General features: G+C 42.1%; 2 protein-coding genes across 5 annotated transcripts; one reads left to right on the top strand and one right to left on the bottom strand.

Annotated features, from left to right (window-relative positions):
- Positions 1–1,975: 1,975 nt before the first annotated feature.
- On the top strand, positions 1,976–14,802 carry SQOR (sulfide quinone oxidoreductase). 2 transcript variants are annotated; one of them, XM_050712899.1, is made up of 10 exons: positions 1,976–2,602; positions 6,816–7,067; positions 7,386–7,556; positions 8,054–8,107; positions 9,729–9,923; positions 10,777–10,986; positions 11,479–11,662; positions 12,530–12,597; positions 13,553–13,731; positions 14,108–14,802. In XM_050712899.1, exons 2-10 carry the CDS (start codon positions 6,834–6,836, stop codon positions 14,163–14,165), a joined length of 1,353 nt encoding a protein of 450 aa, XP_050568856.1. In that variant the 5' UTR covers positions 1,976–2,602; positions 6,816–6,833; the 3' UTR covers positions 14,166–14,802. The 2 variants fall into 2 exon arrangements, with proteins under 2 accessions (XP_050568856.1, XP_035409646.1); XM_035553753.2 differs by lacking the exon at positions 1,976–2,602 and adding an exon at positions 2,784–2,944.
- A 181-nt stretch (positions 14,803–14,983) lies between these two features.
- On the bottom strand, positions 14,984–17,743 carry LOC118251550 (nicotinamide riboside kinase 2-like). 3 transcript variants are annotated; one of them, XM_035553758.2, is made up of 8 exons: positions 17,398–17,743; positions 17,133–17,223; positions 16,766–16,811; positions 16,431–16,617; positions 16,151–16,222; positions 15,581–15,687; positions 15,271–15,362; positions 14,984–15,161 (listed from the first exon to the last, which is right to left on the bottom strand). In XM_035553758.2, exons 1-8 carry the CDS (start codon positions 17,421–17,423, stop codon positions 15,156–15,158), a joined length of 627 nt encoding a protein of 208 aa, XP_035409651.1. In that variant the 5' UTR covers positions 17,424–17,743; the 3' UTR covers positions 14,984–15,155. The 3 variants fall into 3 exon arrangements, with proteins under 3 accessions (XP_035409651.1, XP_035409649.1, XP_035409650.1); XM_035553756.2 differs by having other exon boundaries at positions 17,043–17,223; positions 17,398–17,731; XM_035553757.2 differs by having other exon boundaries at positions 16,766–16,862; positions 17,398–17,731.
- Between the last annotated feature and the right edge of the window lie 4,983 nt (positions 17,744–22,726).

Here is a 22,726-nt window from a genome sequence, read left to right as displayed (position 1 = left end):
GATTTATTCCCAACTATGCTTTAATAGATGCTTTCTGCCACCTACTGTTTGCTTTGCAGCACTGCTCTTCTCCCTATATTTTAATTTTAAACTTGGCTTTCTAATGCCCTGACCCGCAGGAGTAAGTATTTTAAAATTCCATTAAATCTAAGTAGTCTAATTGATTTTTTTCTTTTTATTGGGTTAGTTGTGTGAATGCTATATATTGAAGAACTGGGGTTTAGTGATGTAAACCTGTAGGACCACAATATAACAGCATGAATATTAATATGGCTGTTGATTCTAGGCAAGATAGTATGCACTAAGTTTCAGTAAGACAGTATGTCAAGGTAGCAAAGATATATATGTATATATATTGTTTAAATCAAAGTGTCAGCTGAAATCCCAGTAGTTTTGGCACAAGTAGTACTGATTGTCAGAAATTTGAAGTGCACATGTACATATTTCACTTGCCTCAGCCCTCAATGAAGCTATTTGTAGAATCACAGACACCAAAACCTGACACCCCCATCCCTGCCACTACCATAATACGGCGTAATACATCTTCTAACCAGTCCTTTGTGATACCAAGGCAGCCCATAGCTCTATGATATGACATGTGATTTGATAGTCTACATGAAGAATATCTGAAATTACTAAAAGTGACAGGGAAGATCTGTGCTACTGGTACCTGACAGTGTCACAACAGTGCTCATGTGAAGAAACTGTTTTCCTTCCAGTAGTAACTGTTGGCAACGACATCTGGGGGATAACGAGTCTACCTCCAGTCTGTATATTGAAGTGTTGCTCATGATATGCCACATAGCTTTAAATCATAGATGTTGGCTGCACCTGCTAACTCAGGGTTTCCGTTCCTTCTAGTTTGTGCTCCCATCTATCCATTTATTTCTATGATGTCAAGCCATGGGGCTTAAGAAAGGAAATCAAACACCCTGCTTGGCAAATGTGAACAGCAGTGTGGGGGGCAGTGTGTAGAAAAGTTGCAGCAGACTTCAGCTTTCACAGGCTTGCATCTAAATGCAACAAATCAGTTTAAAACTTGATATAGAATAATTTCAAAATCTGTACACATTCAAAGGCGTTAGTTTCTAAAATAGTAACGTACAGAAGGAATTAATTGTGCACTGTCATTAACATGGCTATGTCAGACAATAGATAAGGTCGGGCTATTTTGTTTCACGTGGTAAAGTGAATATATACCCCAGCACAGCTGTGAAAGCAAGACCATGTGTACATTGGTAAGAACACTATGCCTGTAAAATAACAATACAGCTTATTGCTATGATGAGCAAGACTTTTTTTTCCCGTCACCTGAGACTCGTGTAAAGAGTAATATCCTGTGTAAATACAGTCTACCAGAGTAATTATAGAACAGTTAATCTGAGCCCTTTGTCACCTCCCCACCTGAAAACAATGCTGCTGTCCTCCAGCAGCCTAATGGAAGTTGCTAGTTTTCCAGTGTTTAAAGTCAGGTGGAAAACATGCTGGTGAACATCTTTTGTAAAGACACCGTGTGCTCTCCCAGTATGCTTTCCCTTTGGTAACATCCATGCAAGTATATGTGTTTGTCAAAACCTGTCGAAAGGTGTTTACTGTCCTGTTGAAATTAATACCTTTTGGCTAAACGGGCTTTTTGGATTTATTCTGTGTATTTATGTGGGAGCAGCCACTGACCATGTTTGATGGTGGGGGTTTTCACAAGCAGGCAGAAGTTGTTTTTCTGTTTCAGGTGCTAAAGTACCGCAGCCTCACCTCCAACACCCTTCCTACCTGGCAAGGAACATCTCTGAGAACAGAGGTAAATTGACGTTACGCTTATCAGCCTTCAGCTGTAAGTTGAGAAAAGCAACTGAAGTTTCTTTCCTAGAAGCAGAAGTAACAAAGCACACAAAATAACACAGAACGTGGACAAGCAGTTCAAGCAATGATGGGTGTTTGCTACTGGTTGGCCACGAGGAGGGGCGGATGTGCTTGTGCTGGGTGAATGACAACTGGGGAACAGAGACAGAAACTGTTCCTACTCTGCTGCGTGGGATCTGATTGCAGTGCACGTGCCTGGATGCTTCAGGAGACAGACACACAATGCTTTTCAAATTGGCACTCTGCAGACTGTCTCATCCCCATCTTTTGCTTTTTACTTGCAGACAGTGGAAAATCTTTCTGGTATTTTGCAGTTGAACTTCTCCACATATTTTGCCTATTCTTTACATCTTTCTACAATTGCTTGTTTATCAGCTGAGCTGCTTTACGTATGCAGAAACTTTGAGCCAAGAGGGGAAGGTCAAGCCTGAGAAGGAAATGGCCTTACACATGCTTTGGATTTACTGGTTGCTCAATGCCTATCATGGTTTGGCATAAGTACCTTTGCCTGTGTATTTACTCTCAGCTCTAATCTTTGCATGGATTTTCTTGGCTTGACAAATATGATTCAGTGGATTAACAACTGTTATTACTTCACCCTGTCAGCAAGCCATAAATCAAAGGCCCTATAAAGTTGTAGGGAGAAGTATTTTAAGATCTGGCTCAGCAGCGTGCTGCAGTTGGCAGAACAGGAGCAGCCTGGCACTGGGGCTGGCAGGCTCCTCTTCCTCCATGCATGCAGGTGAGCTACAGCCTGCTTTCCCAGGGGCACTTTGCTTTTTATTTTTCACATATTTTTAACGTGTTGCGACTCCAGCCTTACGTGTGGCGAGCTGTAAGACCACTTGGTTTACAATACAAAGAAACCTGGGGAGGGGGGGGGGGGAGAAAAAAGTTACCCTAAGCCAGCGGCTCCGGGAGGCAGGGAGGGGGCTGGCTCCGGCCGGGCAGCAGCCGCTGCTTATCGCGCAGGGGCGGCCCAGCCCGGCCCGGCCTCCTGGCCTCCCTCCCGCCCGGCCTCCCTGCCCCCCTCCCCGCCTCTCCCTCCCTCCCCGCAGGGCCCGGCTGGCGGCGCACCAGGCAGGCGAGTGCGGGGCTGGGGGGGTGGGCGAGAGCGGTGGGGAGGGGGAGATAAGGGTGTGCGGGGTCCCCCCCCGGGCCATCGCAGCTGACAGCTGCCGCGTCTCGCCCGTGCGGGGGCGCCGGGCTGCTGGCCCCTTGGCTTCTGGGCGAGCCCGCATGGCTGCCGGGCGACCGGCTTGTGAGGCCCGGGCAGTGTTTGCCGGGGCCCGGGGATGTGCCGGGGCCCGGGGATGTACCCGCGCCGAGCGAGTGGTGCGGTGCTGGGTCGGCTGGCGGAGCTGGGAAGTGAGAACGCACCTCTGAGCCTCGGTGCCCCTCTTTAGCCGCTCTGGCTGTGGTTACCAGCCTTGTTTCGGACTTACTGTCCGTGTCTTTATCCATTAGAGGTTGGTTTTATTTAATTGCGGCCATTAATACATGCAGAACCGTAACCCAAGACAACTTTCACCCTCGGAGCTTGTTCGTTGGCTGGGGGGAGGTTGAGGTTGTAGCCGAAACTTTAATGCACATGGGTGGGTTGTAGCTGCTCTGTGCTGGGTTCTGCACAGGACTAGCTGAGGAGCGCTTGTCCTGTTTTGCTGAATCTGCTTTCTTGTGTGGAGATGGCAATTAGCTAAAATGCACAAAAATATTCAATTATAATGCATCAATTAATAAGCCCATTTTTAGCAAGGTTTCTCTTTAAAGCAAATTAAAAAAAAAAAAAAAGCTGGCAATCGTTTTCTCCATGATGCTTGTAGAAATGTTATTTGTTTGCTTTTTAAGAGCAGCTTAATGAAGATGGTTCTTGTGTTTTGTTTTCTCGGTCTCTTAAAGGTACATAGGTCACTAATTCTGGAGAGGTGCTTCCTATATTTGTTAGTTTTTAACTGGGAAGTCAGTGTTCTTCTGTTGATACCACCTTAACCTGCTCGATGGCATACAAGCACCAGATAATATGGAGCTCTCCTGCTCAGTCTGATCTTTAATCATGTTTTCTTCGGTATTAAATAGATTTATTCCAAAAGCGTGCAGCATGCAATCTTTGATTATCATATCAATACATTTTTCTTTTGTGAATCTCATTTTTCTACAAATAGCCTTACAGTAAAAGGGACAGGAGATTTATGAGTGGAGTTAGTGACTACCTTCAATCTTAGTCTGTTTAAAAAAAAAAAGAAAATAAAAGAAAAAAACTTAGATATGCTACCTCTCCTGGTAGAAATACCATTTTTGTGAACTTCAGAGTCACAGTGTGACTTGATTTTTACGTGTGCTACACAAGTTGTACTGCAGTAGCATTACTCAAGCTGCCCATGCTGTAACAAACAGTGCTTTGCAAGCAATAGGAATACAGTTCTACTTGCTGTGACAGAACTAGTTTGAAACAGCAGAACTGGCTCAGGCAAAGTGCAGCCCTCGCTAAATGGAGAAGTGCCGTGGGCTTTACCTTTCTAGCCAGAGCTCCAAGACTTGCATTCAGTCCTTCATCAGGAACGTGATTTCGTGCGATACAAGGCTAGTGCCAGCCGGGATGTTCTGTCGTATATAGTTTAAAGGACACTAGATAAGCAAGCTGTATGTTACAAAGGTCTTGGAAAAGCTTAAGACATCAGCTCAATTCAGTAGGCTGATTACTAATTTTCTATTTTTTCTTTCACTTTTGTTCTGCAATTCCTCCGTCCCTTTTATTGTACCCAAATTAGAGGACTGGTGTGTCATTGACAGACCTGTTAATTTGAGAGTTTAATATGAAGGATTTTGCTGATTGTTTTTAAACACCTGTCTGCAAATGGCACTTCAGATTGTTTGTGTGCTCTAAAACAACTTAAAAGCAACATAATGCTGCATTCTCATCTGTTAGACTGCTTGTAGTTAGGGTATGTCTTTGTGTGTTTGTAAGTATGCTTACAAACATGCTTACTTCAAGATCTGTTTGGTCAGAGAGGATAATTATTCCTTACTTAGCACTACAAACATGAAGTCTTGTTCTGGACATGCTGTGTACTGTCAACCAGCAGGCCACAGTGCCTGTTCTGCTGGTTTAATAAAACCAAACCAAAACCCTTTGTTCACGAGCTTGGTGAAACAGGATGTACCTCTTAAAACTGTCACAAACGGAAGTTGCAGAAATTACTCGTCACAAAAATTCCTCTTTCTGACTTGAAGAGAGCACGACACATCTCCACCGGGTAACTTACTTCTAGGGCTACAACTTCCTCTGCATGCTTGAGCAGGTTGTCCACTTTAAAGAACAGCCTGCACGAGATAAACAATAAACATCCTGCTAAAGTGAAACTAACTCACTCGAGAGTTGCTGTTTTTTTACAGGGAAGAGGATGAGAAGACTATGTCTGTATCTTGGAAACTTCCTTTAAAACAAAGTGAATAAAATTGTTTTTGCAGAGGACACCTCACATGTTTTCTTTCTCCTTCCCAAACTAATTATACTCTGAGAGGTAATAATGGGACTTCCTGAAGAATTTAGGGTACACAGAGGTGAGGCTAAGATGACACAGAAGGTGCAGAATGAATTGCTCAGCTATGTCTAGTGTAGCAGAGAGTTCTTGGAGTTGTCCTTGGATTTTATTTATTTATTTTTTAATATTTGAAATTTCTGGTCTAGATTTCCAACTCCTCTCTGTAAATGCCATAAAGGAGTTTTACCCTTTAGAAGTGAAAAAGCTGCAGTTCTTGCCTGGTGATTCAAGGGATTAAATACAGGGGGGCAGGTGAAAGTACGCATGAAAATCTTGTCGTAAGTTGATTTTCAGGTTACAATGCTTACTCATTCTTTATTGGCAATGCTGCAATAAGGAAATGAATTAAAATGAGTTTATACCTGTTTTATCGCTGAAAAGCTAAAAACTGATATTCAACATGTGCAGGCAATGTATTCAGAAAAGGAAAAGTTCTTGTTCACTCTAGCACAGGGAGAGAAACATGTTTGGAGATTAACATTAACTGATATTTAGGTAAAACAGTTGCACTATGCACTTGACTACAGTTGTCAAGCTTCCACCACCTCCTGGTTCTGACTCTTCCTTGTCACGTGAAAAGGTGCAGCTCTAGCAAGGGTAAGGATTGGTTTCTGACCTTTGCTTCCAGCTGCTTTACTGATATAAATGCTAAGAGGTGATCATGGACAGAGAAATAAGTATTTTAGGTGTACTTAAAGATCCCAAATGTAGGAAGATGTAAACTCTTGTTTCATGGAACTTTGTTTTCCTGTCAAGCCTAGGGCTCCTTACTTCTGCAACAGCAGATGAGTACACATGCCCTTGCTCATAGCACTGGAAAACTTGTCATGCTTGCCATCATGGCTTGCACCCCCGAGAGGTGGGGAGAAGGGGAACGTCTGCTGTGTGCATATGCTGATCTATGTTGGCATTCAAATACAAATGTAATGATTTATTTTCCAACAGTGGAATGGCACTCGGTATGTTTGCACAACTCGCTTATTCAGTATTTCAGTGATCTTCAACATTAAATCCTACAACCACACCACACTGCAACCTAGGAAATCCTTTTCTTTCTTGTGGCACTCATCTCTTCAGGGTGTAGTGATATTACAGCTGGTGTAACAGTAAATGTTACAGCAAATGCATCAGCTATGCTAGAGCACCAGATGCACTTCCCTGTCAAAATAAGCTGAAAAATTTATTACCCTTTGTTAGAATTCATTTACTTGTAGGAAATTTTAATTTCCTGGCAGAGGCCATGATCAATTTTTATGGTTTTCTCAAATTGCTTGCAATCAGTCTGCAAACTTAGTATCTTGGCTGCAACAGAGGTTTAGTATTACAATTCTTGCCTTGGAGACTCATCTAGCCATATAAATAAATAGGAACTCTGCCTTCTGTCATTAACTGGTGCCTTTCCTTATCTTGTAGCTTCCTGCTTACTGAAAGATGGCAGCAATTGGAGTAGTGCTGTCCTGTTCCTGTCTCCGTCCTGGCGTATGGCTGCTGAAACCAGGAGCACGGAAGATGAGCTCCCTCGGTTTACATACAGCTGCCAGGTGTGCTGCCAAGGATTATTATGAAGTACTTGTTCTGGGTGGAGGCTCTGGTGGAATCACCATGAGTGCTCGGATGAAGAGGAAAGTCGGGGCAGAAAATGTGGCTGTTGTTGAACCAAGTAAGGTAAGACTTCTCACATTGAAAGCAATAAGCATTTTACATATGTGACCAGTTTGATCTGGTTCTCATCCTTCTTCAGCCCCACATATTTTTAACTGTGGAGAAGAAGCCAACTAACTTGCCTTCAGTAAGCTTCACTTGAAATTTGTTGCTCTGTCATAGAGATGCATGCATCCGTTCAGCTTTGTCAGGCAAAACTCTTGGTTATTTATACAGCTCTTTGGTTGAGAATAGCACATTACTTCCTATTTGAAGTGATGTACCTGCATCTTAAAGTTTAAGTAAACTGTTCTTAAATAGTCATTTAAACATTTCTTTCAGACTCATTACTATCAGCCATTGTGGACCCTGGTTGGTGCTGGTGCAAAGCAGCTGGAAACGTCTGCACGTCCAACAGAAAGTGTAATGCCTAAAGGTGTTGAGTGGATTAAGTCTCGAGTTATGGCACTGGATCCAGATAAGAACTGCATCAGGCTAGAGAATGATGTCAAGGTAATAACATCAGAAAAATGTTAGTCTCAGTCACTTATTTGGTGTCTGTCCATCACTTGCAGATCCCCTTGGAACTACCTATGGAGCAAAACCTTCCCAAGCACTGAGGAGGCTAGGAAATTTGCTTAGTCTTATGAGAAGTACTTGATCCTAAAATCTGTTTCTAATAATTGTTACAGATAACTAGGTTAGAATAACCTCAACTTAAGACATTGTCATCATGAGTCTTTTTCCTCTTTATAGAGAACTGAATACAAAAGGTGGAATAGTTTGCTCAAAACACTTGGTTTCCTGTATAGCAAAGCTTGTGTGTAGAACTCTTAATGCAGTTAGCATTTTAACGATAAATTATTATTACAGCTTAACATTTACTTTCATAATGCCTGCCCTTATGACTCTATTGCTGTCAGACATCTTAAATTTTCTTTGAGATAATGTTTTGTTTGTTGGTTTTGTTCTTCTCTAAAATACTTTTTTTTTTCCCCTCTCTACAACAGATATCTTACAAGTATCTGATAATTGCCCTTGGGATTAGTCTGCATTACGAAAAGGTACTTCTTTTATAGTAATCATGTTTTTACTAGTTTTAATGGCATCATATGCCCTCGTGATTCACTAATGTAAATGGTTTTTCAGCATACTTTTTTTTTTTTTTTAACTGCAGGATACTGAATGCTAGTATGAATCAAAGAGTCAGAAGGCAGCCTAATGTATTAAGTGTGTCCCTCCACAGATTTGAGTGTAAAAACTCAAATTACCCATGGGGAGGTCTTTTAGGATAGCTTTGTGGCACCTCTATGGCAGCACCAGGTGATGGGACAGCAAGTTAAATCTGAACATCAAGTGTAGTCTGTGATGAGAGAATGAGGTATGCAGACTGCAGTCTGAGGCATCTCTAATGTAAGCAGAAATGAGGAACACAGAGCAGTTAGTAAAACGTGTCCTGAAGAATCAATTCGACCCCTCTCTACCACCTTTTTTAAAGGGTACACTTCAAAAGGAACCAGCTGTTACATCTGTGTGTGAATATGCCTTTGGACCCTTCCCATCTACTAGTTTTCTTGTACATTTTCTACAGTGGCACTCAAACTCATGGTATGGCACCAGAATAATTATAGCACTGCATAGGAAGAGGAAAACACAAAGACAAGGTGTTGGAGAGATTTGACACTCCTGGCTTTAGCCTGCCCAGCATATGATGTAGTAACTAATAATGTATTTGACTCTCCTTTTGAATAGCTCCTAATGCATACACAAAGCAAGAGTTAGTCTTAGTTAACTAGAGTCACACAAGATGAATTCAGCTGATTATATCAGCAGAGTGAGGAATTGCATTGTGCTCAGTGTCTCTCTCAGTCTTCATTTAAATTTCTGCAGTACAGCTTGAAAAAAATAAATACAGTGTTCAGAAATTCAGTATTTGGTAGTGGAATCCATGTAATACAGTTAATCACTATTACTCTCTGGTGAATTTAGTGAATAAAATTCATAGTAACAGGCTTATATGGCGTTAAAACCAAAGTGGCCATTTTAAAAAGGATGGTTGCTCTCATTTGTCTTCACCAGCAGCATAGTTCCTGGTGTAGACTGTAATCTCTCAAGCACATTGCAGTGATGTAACATGACTCAGTTTTCTCTCAGAAGTTCTGCAATCAATTATTTTGAAAGAGGGACAACTGCCTTTCTCATAAACAGATGCTCTGGCGTACTAGTAGGAAAATAATTATTGGAGACAGAGCTGCAGCAAAACAACCTCAGGAAATACAGATATCTGCAACTAAGTATTGTGAGAAGTTATAAAGCGATTGAAAACTTTCATAATGCTTTTTTAGCGTGATTTTTTTTTTTACTTAAAATGATGTGGTAGTGACTTTTTCTGTTCTTACTCTGAATTTTGTGCTTTAGTCTACAAAAACTTGGGTCTGGTTCTGCACTGAACAGTTACAGTACAGATGTTGCAGATCACAGTCATTTCAGTAAATATTGCAACTACTAAATTTTGTTGGAAATATCTGTTTGGTTGGTAAACTTATTTTCAAAAATACCAACTAGCAGATTTGTATGAGCTTTCTTTTTTCTTAAATAGCTGTTTCTTAAGTCTCCATTTAATACTTGATGATGAAGACAAAATTCTTGCTGTCCGTACTTTAAACCTTTGTTTTTTTTCCTTAGATCAAAGGCTTGCCTGAGGGTTTTCATCACCCTAAAATAGGTTCCAATTATTCAGTTCATACGGTAGAGAAAACATGGAAAGCTTTGCAAGATTTCAAGGAAGGAAATGCTATCTTCACTTTCCCAAACACTCCAGTGAAATGTGCAGGGGCTCCTCAGAAAATCATGTATTTATCAGAGGCCTACTGGAGGAAAGTAAGTATTTTCCTCTCTCTGACAATGTCTCTTACCACATATGGAAGGCTTTTTCTAAGAGGTTTTTATTATCTGTAAAACAAATAAAAAAACACATGGGAAAAATGTGACTCAGGATTATTAAATGAAAGTGACCAAGTTGCCTTTTCTGTTCTTAATGTTTACTAAATGAAGCTAACTGAATTGTGCATAAGCATTTTGCATTTATTTATTACTGGAGAAACTTGCAGAATTCAGAATTCATAAGGAATGAACTGCTTAACCTGCTTCTGGTGAGCTACTGATACAACTGTTCTCAGCCTAATTTACAACTCCAGGTGGTACACTAAAATCATGCTGGCTTACATTGTCATTCTTTTTGCTTTAAGTAGCCAGTGCCTACTAAAGCAAGCTTAGTGGCTAAATAAAGCAAGCTTAGTGGAAACAGAAGACAGCTTCGAGTAGAAGTGTCAGGCTCCATATATGTTTTAAAATTACGTGACCAACCTACTGGGTATCTGAATAATGCATAGAATTGACAGTTTCAGAATGCTACTACAGATGTTTAACCTGCACACAGCATCGTTGTTCAACAAATTGCAGCCATCTCTTTTCCCTAGCAATTTGTGTGGGGGACGTCTTCAGTACCTTACTATGAAGGGGTAAAGTATCGTAGGAATTAAGGTACAAGGATGTATCGTGTCTGGCTTCTAACATGCTGTGAAATACTGTATCTGAAGAGTTCTGATGTTACTACTACATTAATTATTGAACTGCACTGTTCTATTAACTTTTCAGTAGTGTGGCATAGTTCTCTTGCTTCTGCTAGCTTATCTTTGTAAATAGAAAAGGCTCACTTGATTTTTCTGTGCAGACAGGAAAACGACCCAAAGCAAACATACTGTTCAACACTTCGCTTGGTGTCATATTTGGTGTTAAGAAGTATGCTGATGCGTTGACAGAAATAATAAAGGAGAGGAATATTACTGTTAACTATAAGTGGAACCTTGTTGAAGTTCGAGCAGACAAGCAGGAAGCTGTGTTTGAAAACCTGGACAAACCTGGAGTGACTGAAGTTCATCAGGTGAGAAGCTTTCAGGCCTCTGGTTTGGTCCTTTTTCTTTGTATGTACTGTAATGTAACTGCCACAGTATAACAATGTAATCTGTTGCTCCATTGTATACTGCCATTTCCTCCTTGTAGTATGTTGTAGTACTTTAATTTCAGAAGATTCAGGTTTGAAACTAAGGTGAAAGAAGCAGGGGCGGGGGGAATGACTTAATAAACCCTGCCTGAAGTCCTGTATGCCTTGTTAGTATAATTTGGGAATGTCTCAGGCATATATATGGAGGAAAGAAAACTTCTGTTAGGCCAGTTTACATGGAGTTGCCTGATAAGGTTCATGTTAATAAAGAATTTGGAAAGGATGCACTTCAAATTTGAGATCAAATTTCACTCTATATACCCACGTTTAAAATAAAAAATAATTCTTCATAATGTTTTTAATTCCTTACATCAATACAAGTATGATTTGCTCTGATAAACTAGACATTTAGTGCCTTTTCTGTCTGCCTAGTATGAAATGCTTCATGTCACGCCTCCAATGGGGCCACCTGATGTACTCATCAACAGCCCTGTCTCGGATGAAATCGGCTGGGTAGATGTAAATAAGGAAACTCTACAACATACAAAGTATCCTAATGTTTTTGGTATTGGAGACTGCACCAACCTCCCAACATCAAAAACTGCTGCAGCTGTAGGTAAAGGCCTATGTGTGTTTGTGTGTGCAGTGGAAAGTGTGGGAGTGACAGTAAGCTTTTAAACCAGAGGGATTGTTTCGTTTGTTACTCTTGAGGCCTGAACTTCAATTTTTTTCCATCTTTCTAAAGGACTTAAGTCTCCTGGGCCAACTGACGAGCTAAAGACTGTACTGATGCCATTAACCCCCAGTTCTCATTTCAGATGCCTGACAGCTCGACTAATCCTATTTTCTGTGTTCACAGAATGGCGTAAAATGAATGTGCTACTTTTGCATTGTCATTATTCAGCAACCAGACTTTCTACTCTATCGTAGCAGCTCATGCATATGTGTCAGCTGATAAGTCTCTACTGAGGAATCACGTGTTCATTCTTGTAGTCACAGGGTCCAATATAAAAATGCTTTACATGGTTTTGTAACTTTAAAAGAAAGAAAATCAAATCCAAGGGTCTATAGAGTAATGTGAAGAGTGGTATAGGCAACTATTGCAGCAAACTTCAGTGTGCTGGAATCTTCAGTGTTTGGGAAGACTCGACAAGTATAATTCAGCATGGGAGAATGGGTATAGGCTAGAAACATATAGCTCAAGTTTTGTTAAGCCTTCGCATATTGGAAGCAATGAGGCCAAAGTGTTACTGCAAGTATGATTTTTTTTTTTCCTTTACCTGGGACTGTAAAATTTGCAGACTGATTTGACATGTATGTTCAATTACAGCTCAGTTGTCTAACATACCCAGCTACTACTGTTTGCTCAGCAGTATGACAGTAATTGCTGTCTAAAGCAATTTGTCTAAAGTAGAACGACAGTAATTGCTGTCTAAAGCAAAGCCTTAATACACTTTTTTTTCTTCTTCTCTTCGTTATGTAGCTGCCCAGTCTGGAGTGCTTGATAAAACTATTTCCCTGGTAATGAAGAACCAGTTGCCAACTAAAAAGGTACCTACAGCTTTTGTTTTAAGGGGAAGTTGTCTTGAATGTTACACCCACTCTCATGCAGGAATTTCTGCTAAGACAATCAGTTAAACTGCGTGAACTGAAGACAGAAAGGGCTTCATGTCAGCAGTAGAGGTGCTAAATGGCTAATTACTTATGTCATAGTAGTAATTTAGTAGCACAATTCATATTCGTGGTATTGTCTTTAAAAACGTGATCTATTTCCTTCCTTCCGAGTTGGAAGAAGTTGAAAAGCTGATTGGGCTGGGTTCGTTGACAGGGCAGGTGGACTGATTTGGAGTAAGACTGTTGGCTAGTATAATCCCTACTCCAGGAAAACCCTCACAAACCCTATATATCTGTACTATGTTCAGCTTGTCTCACGTGTACAGAACACGATCTTCTAAGGAGTTAAATGGAAGTTTTTGTACTCCAGAAGCTGTTAAGCCTGTGACTGTTTTTTTTTTTTTTTTTCTCTGAGACAGCTCTCATTTTAGGCACAGCTCCTCAGTTAATATTCCTGGGGTACTGACCTGAGTATCAGTCCATACTGCTGTGATCCCCTGGAAATTCTTAAGACTATATTTAAGAACCTGTTTATATTCTGTCCGTTAAAGCCAGCACCAGCTTTTGTCCTTATCTACTGGTCATCTCTGCTGCTGGTTACAGTAATAGCCAGCAATTAATGACACAAAGCCCTTTAGGCAATTGTTTAGGTACATTCTAATTTAAGTAGTGTCATTATGTAAATATACAATCTGCAACTGAAAGCAAATAGCTTGGTTATGATGATTATCAACTCATAACTGTCAGCCTTTTAAGCCTGCTAGAATTAACATTACGTGCAGAAACCTCCTAGAACCTTACTTTGGTATATTAATGTTAATCATGTAACTCGCAATACTTGAGAATCTAGCCTTTACTCAGATTAATCTAAATGGTGTATTCTTCCTTCCAGTATGATGGATATACTTCCTGCCCACTAGTAACAGGCTATAACAAGGTCATTCTAGCAGAGTTTGACTACAATGCTCAGCCTTTGGAGACCTTTCCCATTGACCAGAGTAAGGAGAGGATAACCATGTACCATATGAAAGCTGATATGATGCCCTTTCTCTATTGGAATGCACTACTCAAGTAAGTATTTTAAGTCTGAGGAGGCATAGGTGGTGTGATCGTGCAGAACAAAGCCAGGTACAGGTACCAGTACCTGTTCTGGATAACAAGATCTTTTAAGAACAGTAATTGTACAGTGAACTTTTTGAGCATTCTTTGCTACTAACGGGGGGCTTGTGCAAGAACAGTATTGAACTTCACAAAAGGACAACCCTTGGCCAAGTTGAAACAACCTAGCTAAAGCAAAACTGATTCTCCAAGACAAACCCCTAGCATTCCTCTCTTAGTAAATGAAAGTATCATAAGGGAGTAAAACATCCCCCTCCCCCTTACACCTATTGTGACAGCATGTGCAGATATGACTTTGATGTGATGAAACAACTTTCTCCCTTTCTAGGGGCTACTGGGGAGGACCAGCTCCTATCAGGAAACTAATGCATCTGGGCTTGAAGTAAAGTAATGGATCACAGCCAAAACTCTTGAAACATAAGGACTGGCCATAGTGCATGAGTACTCATACTCCTTCTTGGACAACCGCGTAATAGACTGACTTTTTAAAAGGAAGCTTTTATCCCAAATTTACTTTCCATCTACTAGGGGCTATGCCTTACTATACACTCAATGCTCTTCTATGTAAACCAAAGCCTTAAACTAATTCTGTATGTACGCTGGAGGTTGAAGTTAAGTTTGAGCTACAGCATCCTACTGAAACTTTCTACAGCAATCATTGACCATAAACTTACATAATGGAAGTTTTTCAGTGACTCTATGCGCTAGTAACCACCTCATTCTCTCATTTTTGAGGAGCCCCCTCAGTCCTAATTTCTTCATCAAAAAGCACTGCAGATAGACTATAGAAATCACTGCAGGTTATTGAAAGGAAAATAATCTCACTTTTCCAGATTTTTTTTAAGACATATCACTATACCCCAAACCTTTTTCCTCAGATAGAACTCAGCACAGTTGCATTATTCAGCTTCTCTCTTAACCTGTCAATTACAGGAACTTGTTTCTCCAACTAATGAAAGCAAGTGTGTTCATAAAAGCCTCATACACGCTAATTTCCCCATATAAAGCTTTGTGTTTTACATATACCTGTGTCACATAAATATGCATTATGTACACTAGCAGCGTTGTACCACTTAGCATCACCTTTGTTGTGTTTTACTATAGTTTATGAACATAACAAGTAGAATTTTCAATAGGAGATTGTGAGAAGACTTAGATCAGCTGGGGACACCTACTAGGTTCAAACACAAATTAAGATGACAGCTGAGGGGGAAATACTTTTTTTTTTATTATGACCAGATATAGCTCAGTTTCAGGGGAAATTGAACAAAGTCAGATCCAATAATTGAGTCTTCACAGAAGCTGGAACTTTAGCGGCAGTCAGGTAGACAGCTCAGAGCAAACAGGAATCATCTTCAGTCCCAAGAATCAGCAACTTATTTCTAAACAGAAAGATAGACATGAATGTATTTCAAGTTATAGCTTCATGGTTTTAAACATAGCCTTTTAAAAGGTTGCTTTTGAGTTCCAATTACAAGCATGAACACATACCTGCATATTAAGTAATTCTTCAATCTTATTTTGGATCTGCCCATACACCTCATTGAACAGCTCCTCCCTTGATTTTGTTCCATTCAAGTGCACTTAAGAATGTAAAATAAGAAAGCTATAATAGAATCATGCTTCTGTAAGCCTGCCAGATCCTGATTTAAAGGGCATGCACCTGACTTACTAGAAAAATATACTCCATGCAGCAGAGTTTCAACTCTTCTCTTACACTTAACTAGCATGTATATCCTAAACTTGACAAACATTTTCCTCAAACAATCTTACAAAAGTACTTTTGTTATTGAAGGCTTACCCACATCAACACCAAGATCTTCCATTATCTTCCTGTGCTTTACATACATAGGCCAAACATGGCCATCAAACAATCCAGGTGGATCTGGTACAGTATAATTCCTTGAACTGCAAATTAAGACATTATTATTCAAGAGTAGTCTAATTACCATTTAGGCAAATGACATATCATGCACTCAGTTCTTCTACACCCTAGCCTGAATCTGTAGCATTCAGAGTAGTTTTTGAGGTTAAAAGTTAGTCTTTAGCATCTCTTTAGCATCAGCTGAAAACAGATACAGCTGCAGAGATACAAAAAAAAGTTGGAATTTGATGGGCTGGTCCAAAGCATGCAAGATGTGGAAAGGATTCCAAGAAAAGACTGATCTTACACTGAGCACTGGTGTCATGTACACAATAGTTTGTTAGAAACCTTTTGGGCTTGTCCAGTGGAAGAAGCTACAGGTTTTCAATACAGTAGCTGCATTAGTGTTAATCCTTTCTTATCTAAAAAAACTTTAAAGAGAAACAAAGTCTTGAGCTGCTTAAGACGTTATCAGGGTAGCAAAGGAACTTACACAGATAAACTTACCTTCTTCTCCTTTTACACTCTTCATATGGAATGGAAAGAAAGTACCGATGGTGGAAAATATCAATCAGTGGCCTGAAAGAGACACATTTGGTTGCAGCTAGTCTGTTTCATTAGTAGCAAGAAACAGAAAGGTAACACTACATCTGTGTTCTCTGTCTGGAGCTATCTTCAGGCTAGTGACACCATTAGTCAATATCAGCTGCTAACTCTTGGTTTAGAACAACACTTTATTGTGTTAAGTCACATAATTCATATAAAAATCAAGATATAACTTGATTACCTGTAGGTGTAAAGTAGGAAGCCTTCAACAATAAGAATGTGGATTGTTTTATCTCCTCCCTCCCTGTCTGGTGAGATTTGGGCATCCAGCGTGTTGTTGATCCCATGAGAACGTTCGAACTTGACTGGGTTTTTTACCCAAGCGTTGATGGTATTCATCATAGCCTCCATATCTAATGCACTAATCACTGAGACAAAACACACAACTACCATTAACCAGCGACTAAGCATCATCTAGCAACAAAGACAGTACACAGAAAAATGCATGTAAAGGATTAAAGTACTTAGGTTTTTTGAGTTACGCTTTGTTTTGGTAACACTGTAACAAGGCCTTACCATCATACTGTTTAAACCCATCTTCAACTTCTATTTCATCTTGAGGCTGAAACAGCGATAAGAAAACACCTGCTTGGTCAGCACAGCTACCAGGGAGCTAGATCCCCATTTCAAAGCAAAAAAAAATAAAAAACCAACAAAAAACTGAAGTTTGAAGCTAAAAAACAGCAATCTTAACCCTCCACCAGGTTTCTCTGCATGCAGATAACGAGCAAAAGAAGCAGTCCCAGATAACCAGGCCAGCTCTGCCATCTCCCCACCAACACGGCCACTCTGCCTCCTCCTCCTCCTCCAGCCGCACCGCCGAGCCCGAAGCGGGGCGAGCCGCCTTCCGCGCCCCGCAGCGGGCAGCCGAGCACCGCCTCACCTTGAAGAAGTCATCCTGGTGCACCACGCTGCAGTTGGGCAGGGCCTGCATCAGCTTGCGGGTGAGCGTGGTCTTGCCGCCATTGGTGACCCTGAGGGAGAGCGACGGTAACAGCTCAGCCCCGGGGACTCCCCACCACGTCCCCTCAAAGCCCCGGGGACCCCTCAGCCCCGTCCCCTCGGCGCCATGCCGCCACAAAGCGCCGCCTCCCCCCCGCCCCAGCCCCGCGGCCACGCCTCAGCCCGCGCCCCGCCGCCGCGCTCACCCGCCGATGCCGATGACGATGCTCATGGCGCGGCCGGGAGCCGCCCGGCCCGACTGCTGAAGCCTGAAGGGGACGGGGCTGGGGAAGCCGGCGCCGCCGAGAGCGGCCGCCTACGAGCCCGAGCCCGAGCCGGGGCCCGGGGGGGAGGGGGGGGAGGAGGAGGAGGAGGAGGAGGAGAGGGGCCGGAGAGAGAGGAGAGGGGCCGGGAGCCCGCCGTCAGCTGCGGGGCCGCGCCATGGCGGCGGGAGCAGGGAGCGGCAGGGCTGATGCGCGCCGCGCCGCAGCGTTCCGCAAAGGGACCTAGGCGCCCGCTGCACGCGGCTCCCCTCCTCCGCCCGCGCGCCCATTGGGCGGCCTCCGCCCCGCCGCGGCCAATGGGGAGCGGCGCGGCGCTGAGAGCCTCACGCCCATTGAGCGGGGAGAGCTCCACTCGCGCCCGATAGGGCCGCGTTCATTGGAGGGGAGGCGGCCGCGCCTGGGGCTGCACCAACGCGCCCTAAAGGCGGGGGGCGGAGGAAACCCGGGGGGGTGCGGTGGTTCGGCCCGCGGTGCGCGCTGACACTGTCTGTAATTACGGGCCTGCAATTAGCTAATGAAGGGCTGTCCCCGCTCCTCTAGAGCAGCGTTTCAGCTGCGTGGCTCCGAGGTCCTTCCAAAGTCAGATTCTGGTGTGCTGGGTCTGTTTGGTTGCTTAAATCTTCACCTGTCATCGACCAAGGTGACTTTGAGGCACCTTGAGTTTCATGCCATGCTCAAAGCTAATTAAACCAAGTTTTATCTACAAGTTCCACTGTCTTTTTTTTTTTTTTTTTTTTTTCCAGACCTTGCTAGTCAGCTATGTAACCGTACAGCCATTTCAGGATTTTAGCACAATATAAGTAAAACAAGCAAAGCCAGGATAATGCACAAGTTACAGGCACAGAACAATGAGATCTTAGAAAGGCAGTCAGCCTGAAATACTGTTCTCCCCGTCAATCCAGTGCTGACAGAGCTGGAGGAATTAAAAGGACAACTAGGCTCAGAAGTTGCCAGGATTTAACAACTCGGTGTGGGCAGGGCAAGTGAGAGAGGGAGTTAAGAGAATCTTATCAAGTAGAGATTGAGTGCTGACGGCATTAAACTAGGATGCTACTTAGTGTCTTTGCTAACTATGGTGCATTGTGCAAATTAACTAAAGCAAGAAGCCTTGGGCCCCTTACCAAGGTCAGTCTCCTAATAAGAGCGTGAGCCTGTGTTAAGAAAGTGGCAGAAACTGGTCCTGTGGATGGACAAGAGCCAAGGAGCAACTGAGTCTGCGCAAAGACAAGAGGTCAACTAGCGGTGACGAGGAAGAGTCTTCAATCTTCATCCCCATGACCCCTGACAACCACCACCAGGAGACACTGTGCAAGCGCAGATGGGAGGAGTTTATGGAAATGACTCCTTGGAACTAATTTTAATATTAAGTGGGGACAGGTTATGAATATGTATAGGCGTATTGTGAAACTTCATGCATATGTAACTCTTTGCTGCATGTAACCATGGCAAATTGCTGCGTCAGGTGCACACGACTTCAGTGGGACTAACCCCCATGCTGCCCAGTGCTGAATAAATATACCTACTTTACAATCTTATTGATTGTGCAGTCCGTTTTCCGCAAGTCACAAGGGCAACCAGCCTGCAGCTGAGGTGAGGTAGCAGCTGCTAACTTTGCACTCATTGCCTTTCACCAGCAGCTTGAGCCAAGGATTCACCATGACCAGACCTTGAGTCTGTAGGCCAGTTGTGGAGTATAGTTGCATTTAGTCTGTTATGGTGCTCATCTCCTGTCAATGGAAAGGGGAGGTCCTTTTAATTTCATTCAGGAGAATGTTCTACACTTCATATAGAATTAGTATAAGTAAAACAGATATATTTTCAACACTTTTTAATGCATAGCAATGGTGGGACAAATTGGACTGTTACATTCAGTGAAATATATCTAAACGTTCATAAAGCTCTGGGGCACTTTAACTCCACGGACTGCAGCATGGCTGTGTATCCTGCCCATCGCATTCAACATCTGTGTCTGCGTGTGCTAGCCATTTCCCCAGCCCTTTGTCTCTCTTCTTCTTGATGCTGCTGCTGCTATGGGGAAAAAACAGAGAGGAAAGAATAACAGGATATTGTCTGGTTCTGGTCTGTGTGCCAACAGTGACAAAATGTTGTTTTCTCCTTGGTTTTGGGATTCTTGTTGGCTTTTATTAGTCTTGGGTGAGCCTGAGCACGTTAAGATGTTTTTTAAATTCTTCCAGTTACTGTGGAAACCTTGAGTCTCCAGGAGGAAGGTGGTGTCCTGTGCCCTTGTGCGGACATTCCTGTTCTGGAGAATGACACCCTGACTCATGCAGGGGAAAAAGAAGAGCCGCGTTGCAGAGCACAACAGGAAGACATTTAGCGCTGCTCTTTGCCAGGATGACACCTGCAGGGCTGCTGCAGGAGTGGAAGTGAGCCACGGACTGGATGGGTAGCGCTGAGAAAACTGAATTGCTGTACAAATCTCACACCAAACTGGAGCACCATTTTGTCTTCCATTCTCCTTTTCTGACACCTGTAGGTAAGCATGAAGTGCACTGCCAGATAGACTTCTGCAGCAAGGTACCGAGCAAAGGAATCATCCTGGGGTGCAGGTTCACACCAAAGTGGTCTAGTTTAGCTGTCAGGATTATAATCAAGGAATATCAACTGCAAATGTGCTGGGGTTGCCAAGGCAGGAGCTGGCTGCTTGCCAGTGCTTGAATGAGGAGGTGGCACCCGGCAGGACACCTGAAGCCACGGGTGACACGCAGGTATGTGCTGCTGAGGCTGAAGGCTGCAGGGTACAGCAGGAGGAGAGTGGGCGTACGGCCACTATTTTGGGATGGGGATGTTCCCATGTCTAATTTGACTCTGGTAAACTCATTTCACCCCCCAGTAATTCTGCTTTCAAAATAGATTATTAGGGTACAGTGACACACTTTGTGATTTTTAAGAAAATCTTGGCTTTGATAATCTTCTTAACATGCAATAAACCCAAATAGTCTGCAACTTCTATGAAGTGTGGGCAAAAGCTTTGGTTTCTGCATGTTCTTGCGGTTGTGGGGACCACTGTCCCTTCTTTGCTGCACCCATACAAGGCACCAGTGGTGATAAAGGCCTTTGTGAGAGGATGAAGTGGGGTGAAAAATGATAATTTTGCCAGCTAGTGAGTTGTATTAAAACCACACAGGATAAAATGGAAGTTTTCATTTTTGCAATAATGTATCATATAGAACACCTAAAGCTAGGACACAAATGTCGCAAACACTTTGAAAGATAAATGGCAGAAATTAAAAAAATCTGCTTGAAGTGTGAGAAGTGACAAAGAGAAATAAAACTACAAAGGTGAAAGAAATTGATGTGCTAATTATGTAATTGTGGGACTACATAAGTAAGAAATGCCTGCGATAGGAGGAGTTTATGCAGTTTGTGAAGACTTTGGTATTGATTTAGAAAGGCTGAATTTAGGGTGTTGCAACTTCCGTTAAGCTGTAAGCTTTTTAAAGAACTTCTTAGTAAATTGGCCTGTTATTACATTGTTTTAGTGTTCTAAGATGTGAAAAAGCTTATATGGAAGGCTACTATAGATGCCTGAGGGGATGTATCTTAAAAAAATAAAAAAGTCACTAAGACTACACTGTTGGGTTTTATCATAGCTTTAGGACATGTATAGTCTGTGAGTTTCCTCTTTGTGATTCTGATTTGGGATTGCTGTGTTACTAGTTATCTGTGTTCTGGGAAGGTCTGGGCTCTGTCTGATGAACTGGTTCTGTTGCCAATATAAAAAGCTCTTTTTTTTCTGGTTTAATGGCTTTTTGGAGCTGTAGAGTTCTCTTTACTTTGAACTTCTCTGTGTCTGCGAAGAGCAACCATGTAAGACATAAGAATACTTTGTTTTGCAATTATTTGTGAAGCTTAAGCATTCAATCTGTTGTGCTTCTAAGCTGTTCTTTCTGGAAATACTAAATAGTTAAGAAGCTTTGGCCAGCTCTAGTTACAACAGGGTCATTGACTGTTAAACAAGACTTAGTTTAGTTCTTGTTTTGCTTTAATTACGCTTCTTTACAGAAACTAGAATATATTCTACTTTCTGTCTGGGAATAAATGCGCATGCTTCTTCATGGTATTTTCTGATGTGAACATACTGATTTTTAAATTGATACTGCTGCTCTATGTAGGTATGTCCTAAAACAATTCTCTTACAGACCTGTTTCAGTCTTGTTGAAATGTCTGTTGCTCAATAACTATGACCAAAATTTTAGATATTTTAGTATAAATTAAATAACTTCTTTCTAGGTATACTCATCAGATGCTTTCTGTGATCTTTTTTCTGTGAATCTGCTCAAGCAATTCCTTCCTAAATTCACTTTAGGAACCGCATCTTGGTCCTTGTACTGCTTTAACTCCCAGAGAAATAATTAAATAACAAGATTGTGTAACCTACTGAAAACATATAATGACTGAATTCCTGGTTTGTTTTAACTGGTGCAATGGTGAACAACCCCAGCTGGTAGGTAGATGCACAACTGCCATCTTTTATCACATTTGTAATTTTATCTTTTGGTTATAATATAAAACACTTTTACTATCATGTTGCTTTGATTAAATTGGACTAAGTAATGGAAAAGCTAAGAATGTATGTGTTATGCTGTGTTTAAGCTTTATATGTTTTTTGCCAGAAACTTTGCCTGTATGATTGTTTGCAGTTCTCAGACCCTGTATGTAGGGGACTGACTTTTCCAAAATGCAAGAAAGCTTTTGCTAAAAATCAAGTAGCAGTAATAAAGGTGAGTTTGACCCTCTCATAGTGTGACCAGCATGAAGCTTCAGCCTTGTGGTGCAATTGCCTAAAGTAACTAGGAAAATAAAACTAATATTCACATTTTAAAGAAAATGTACAGCATTGAAGAGACTTTCAGGGTAGGGTGTAGCTGCATTACCTGAGCGTTCCCTAGGCTTCCAATCTTACATGCTATTGCACTGCGGGAACCTGGTGTGCTGACTCTAAGGAACAGTATAGAGCATAGAGTGGAGTGGAGACACCACGGCTAGGCTCTGTGACCAGGTGGGGACTCGATTGTTCTTGTGCACACCGAGACCGATAAGCCGCACTTTTTGCTACCCTGAGCAATGACCTGTCATGTTTTGACAAATGCTGTACTCTACTGTACTTTTGCTCATTATAATATCATTATAATACCAAAACACACCTCCATTCCAAAAGCTAACCCGCGTCCAAGGTGCAACCATCCCTCACTGAGCATGCGCTCTGAATTTCTCGGAGCCTATACCT

The sequence above is a fragment of the Cygnus atratus genome, chromosome 11, assembly GCF_013377495.2.
Source record: "Cygnus atratus isolate AKBS03 ecotype Queensland, Australia chromosome 11, CAtr_DNAZoo_HiC_assembly, whole genome shotgun sequence".
Classification (NCBI taxonomy): Eukaryota; Metazoa; Chordata; class Aves; order Anseriformes; family Anatidae; genus Cygnus; species Cygnus atratus.
The sequence above is the reverse complement of the archived record's forward strand: the minus strand, read 5'-3'. Positions and strand labels throughout refer to the sequence as shown.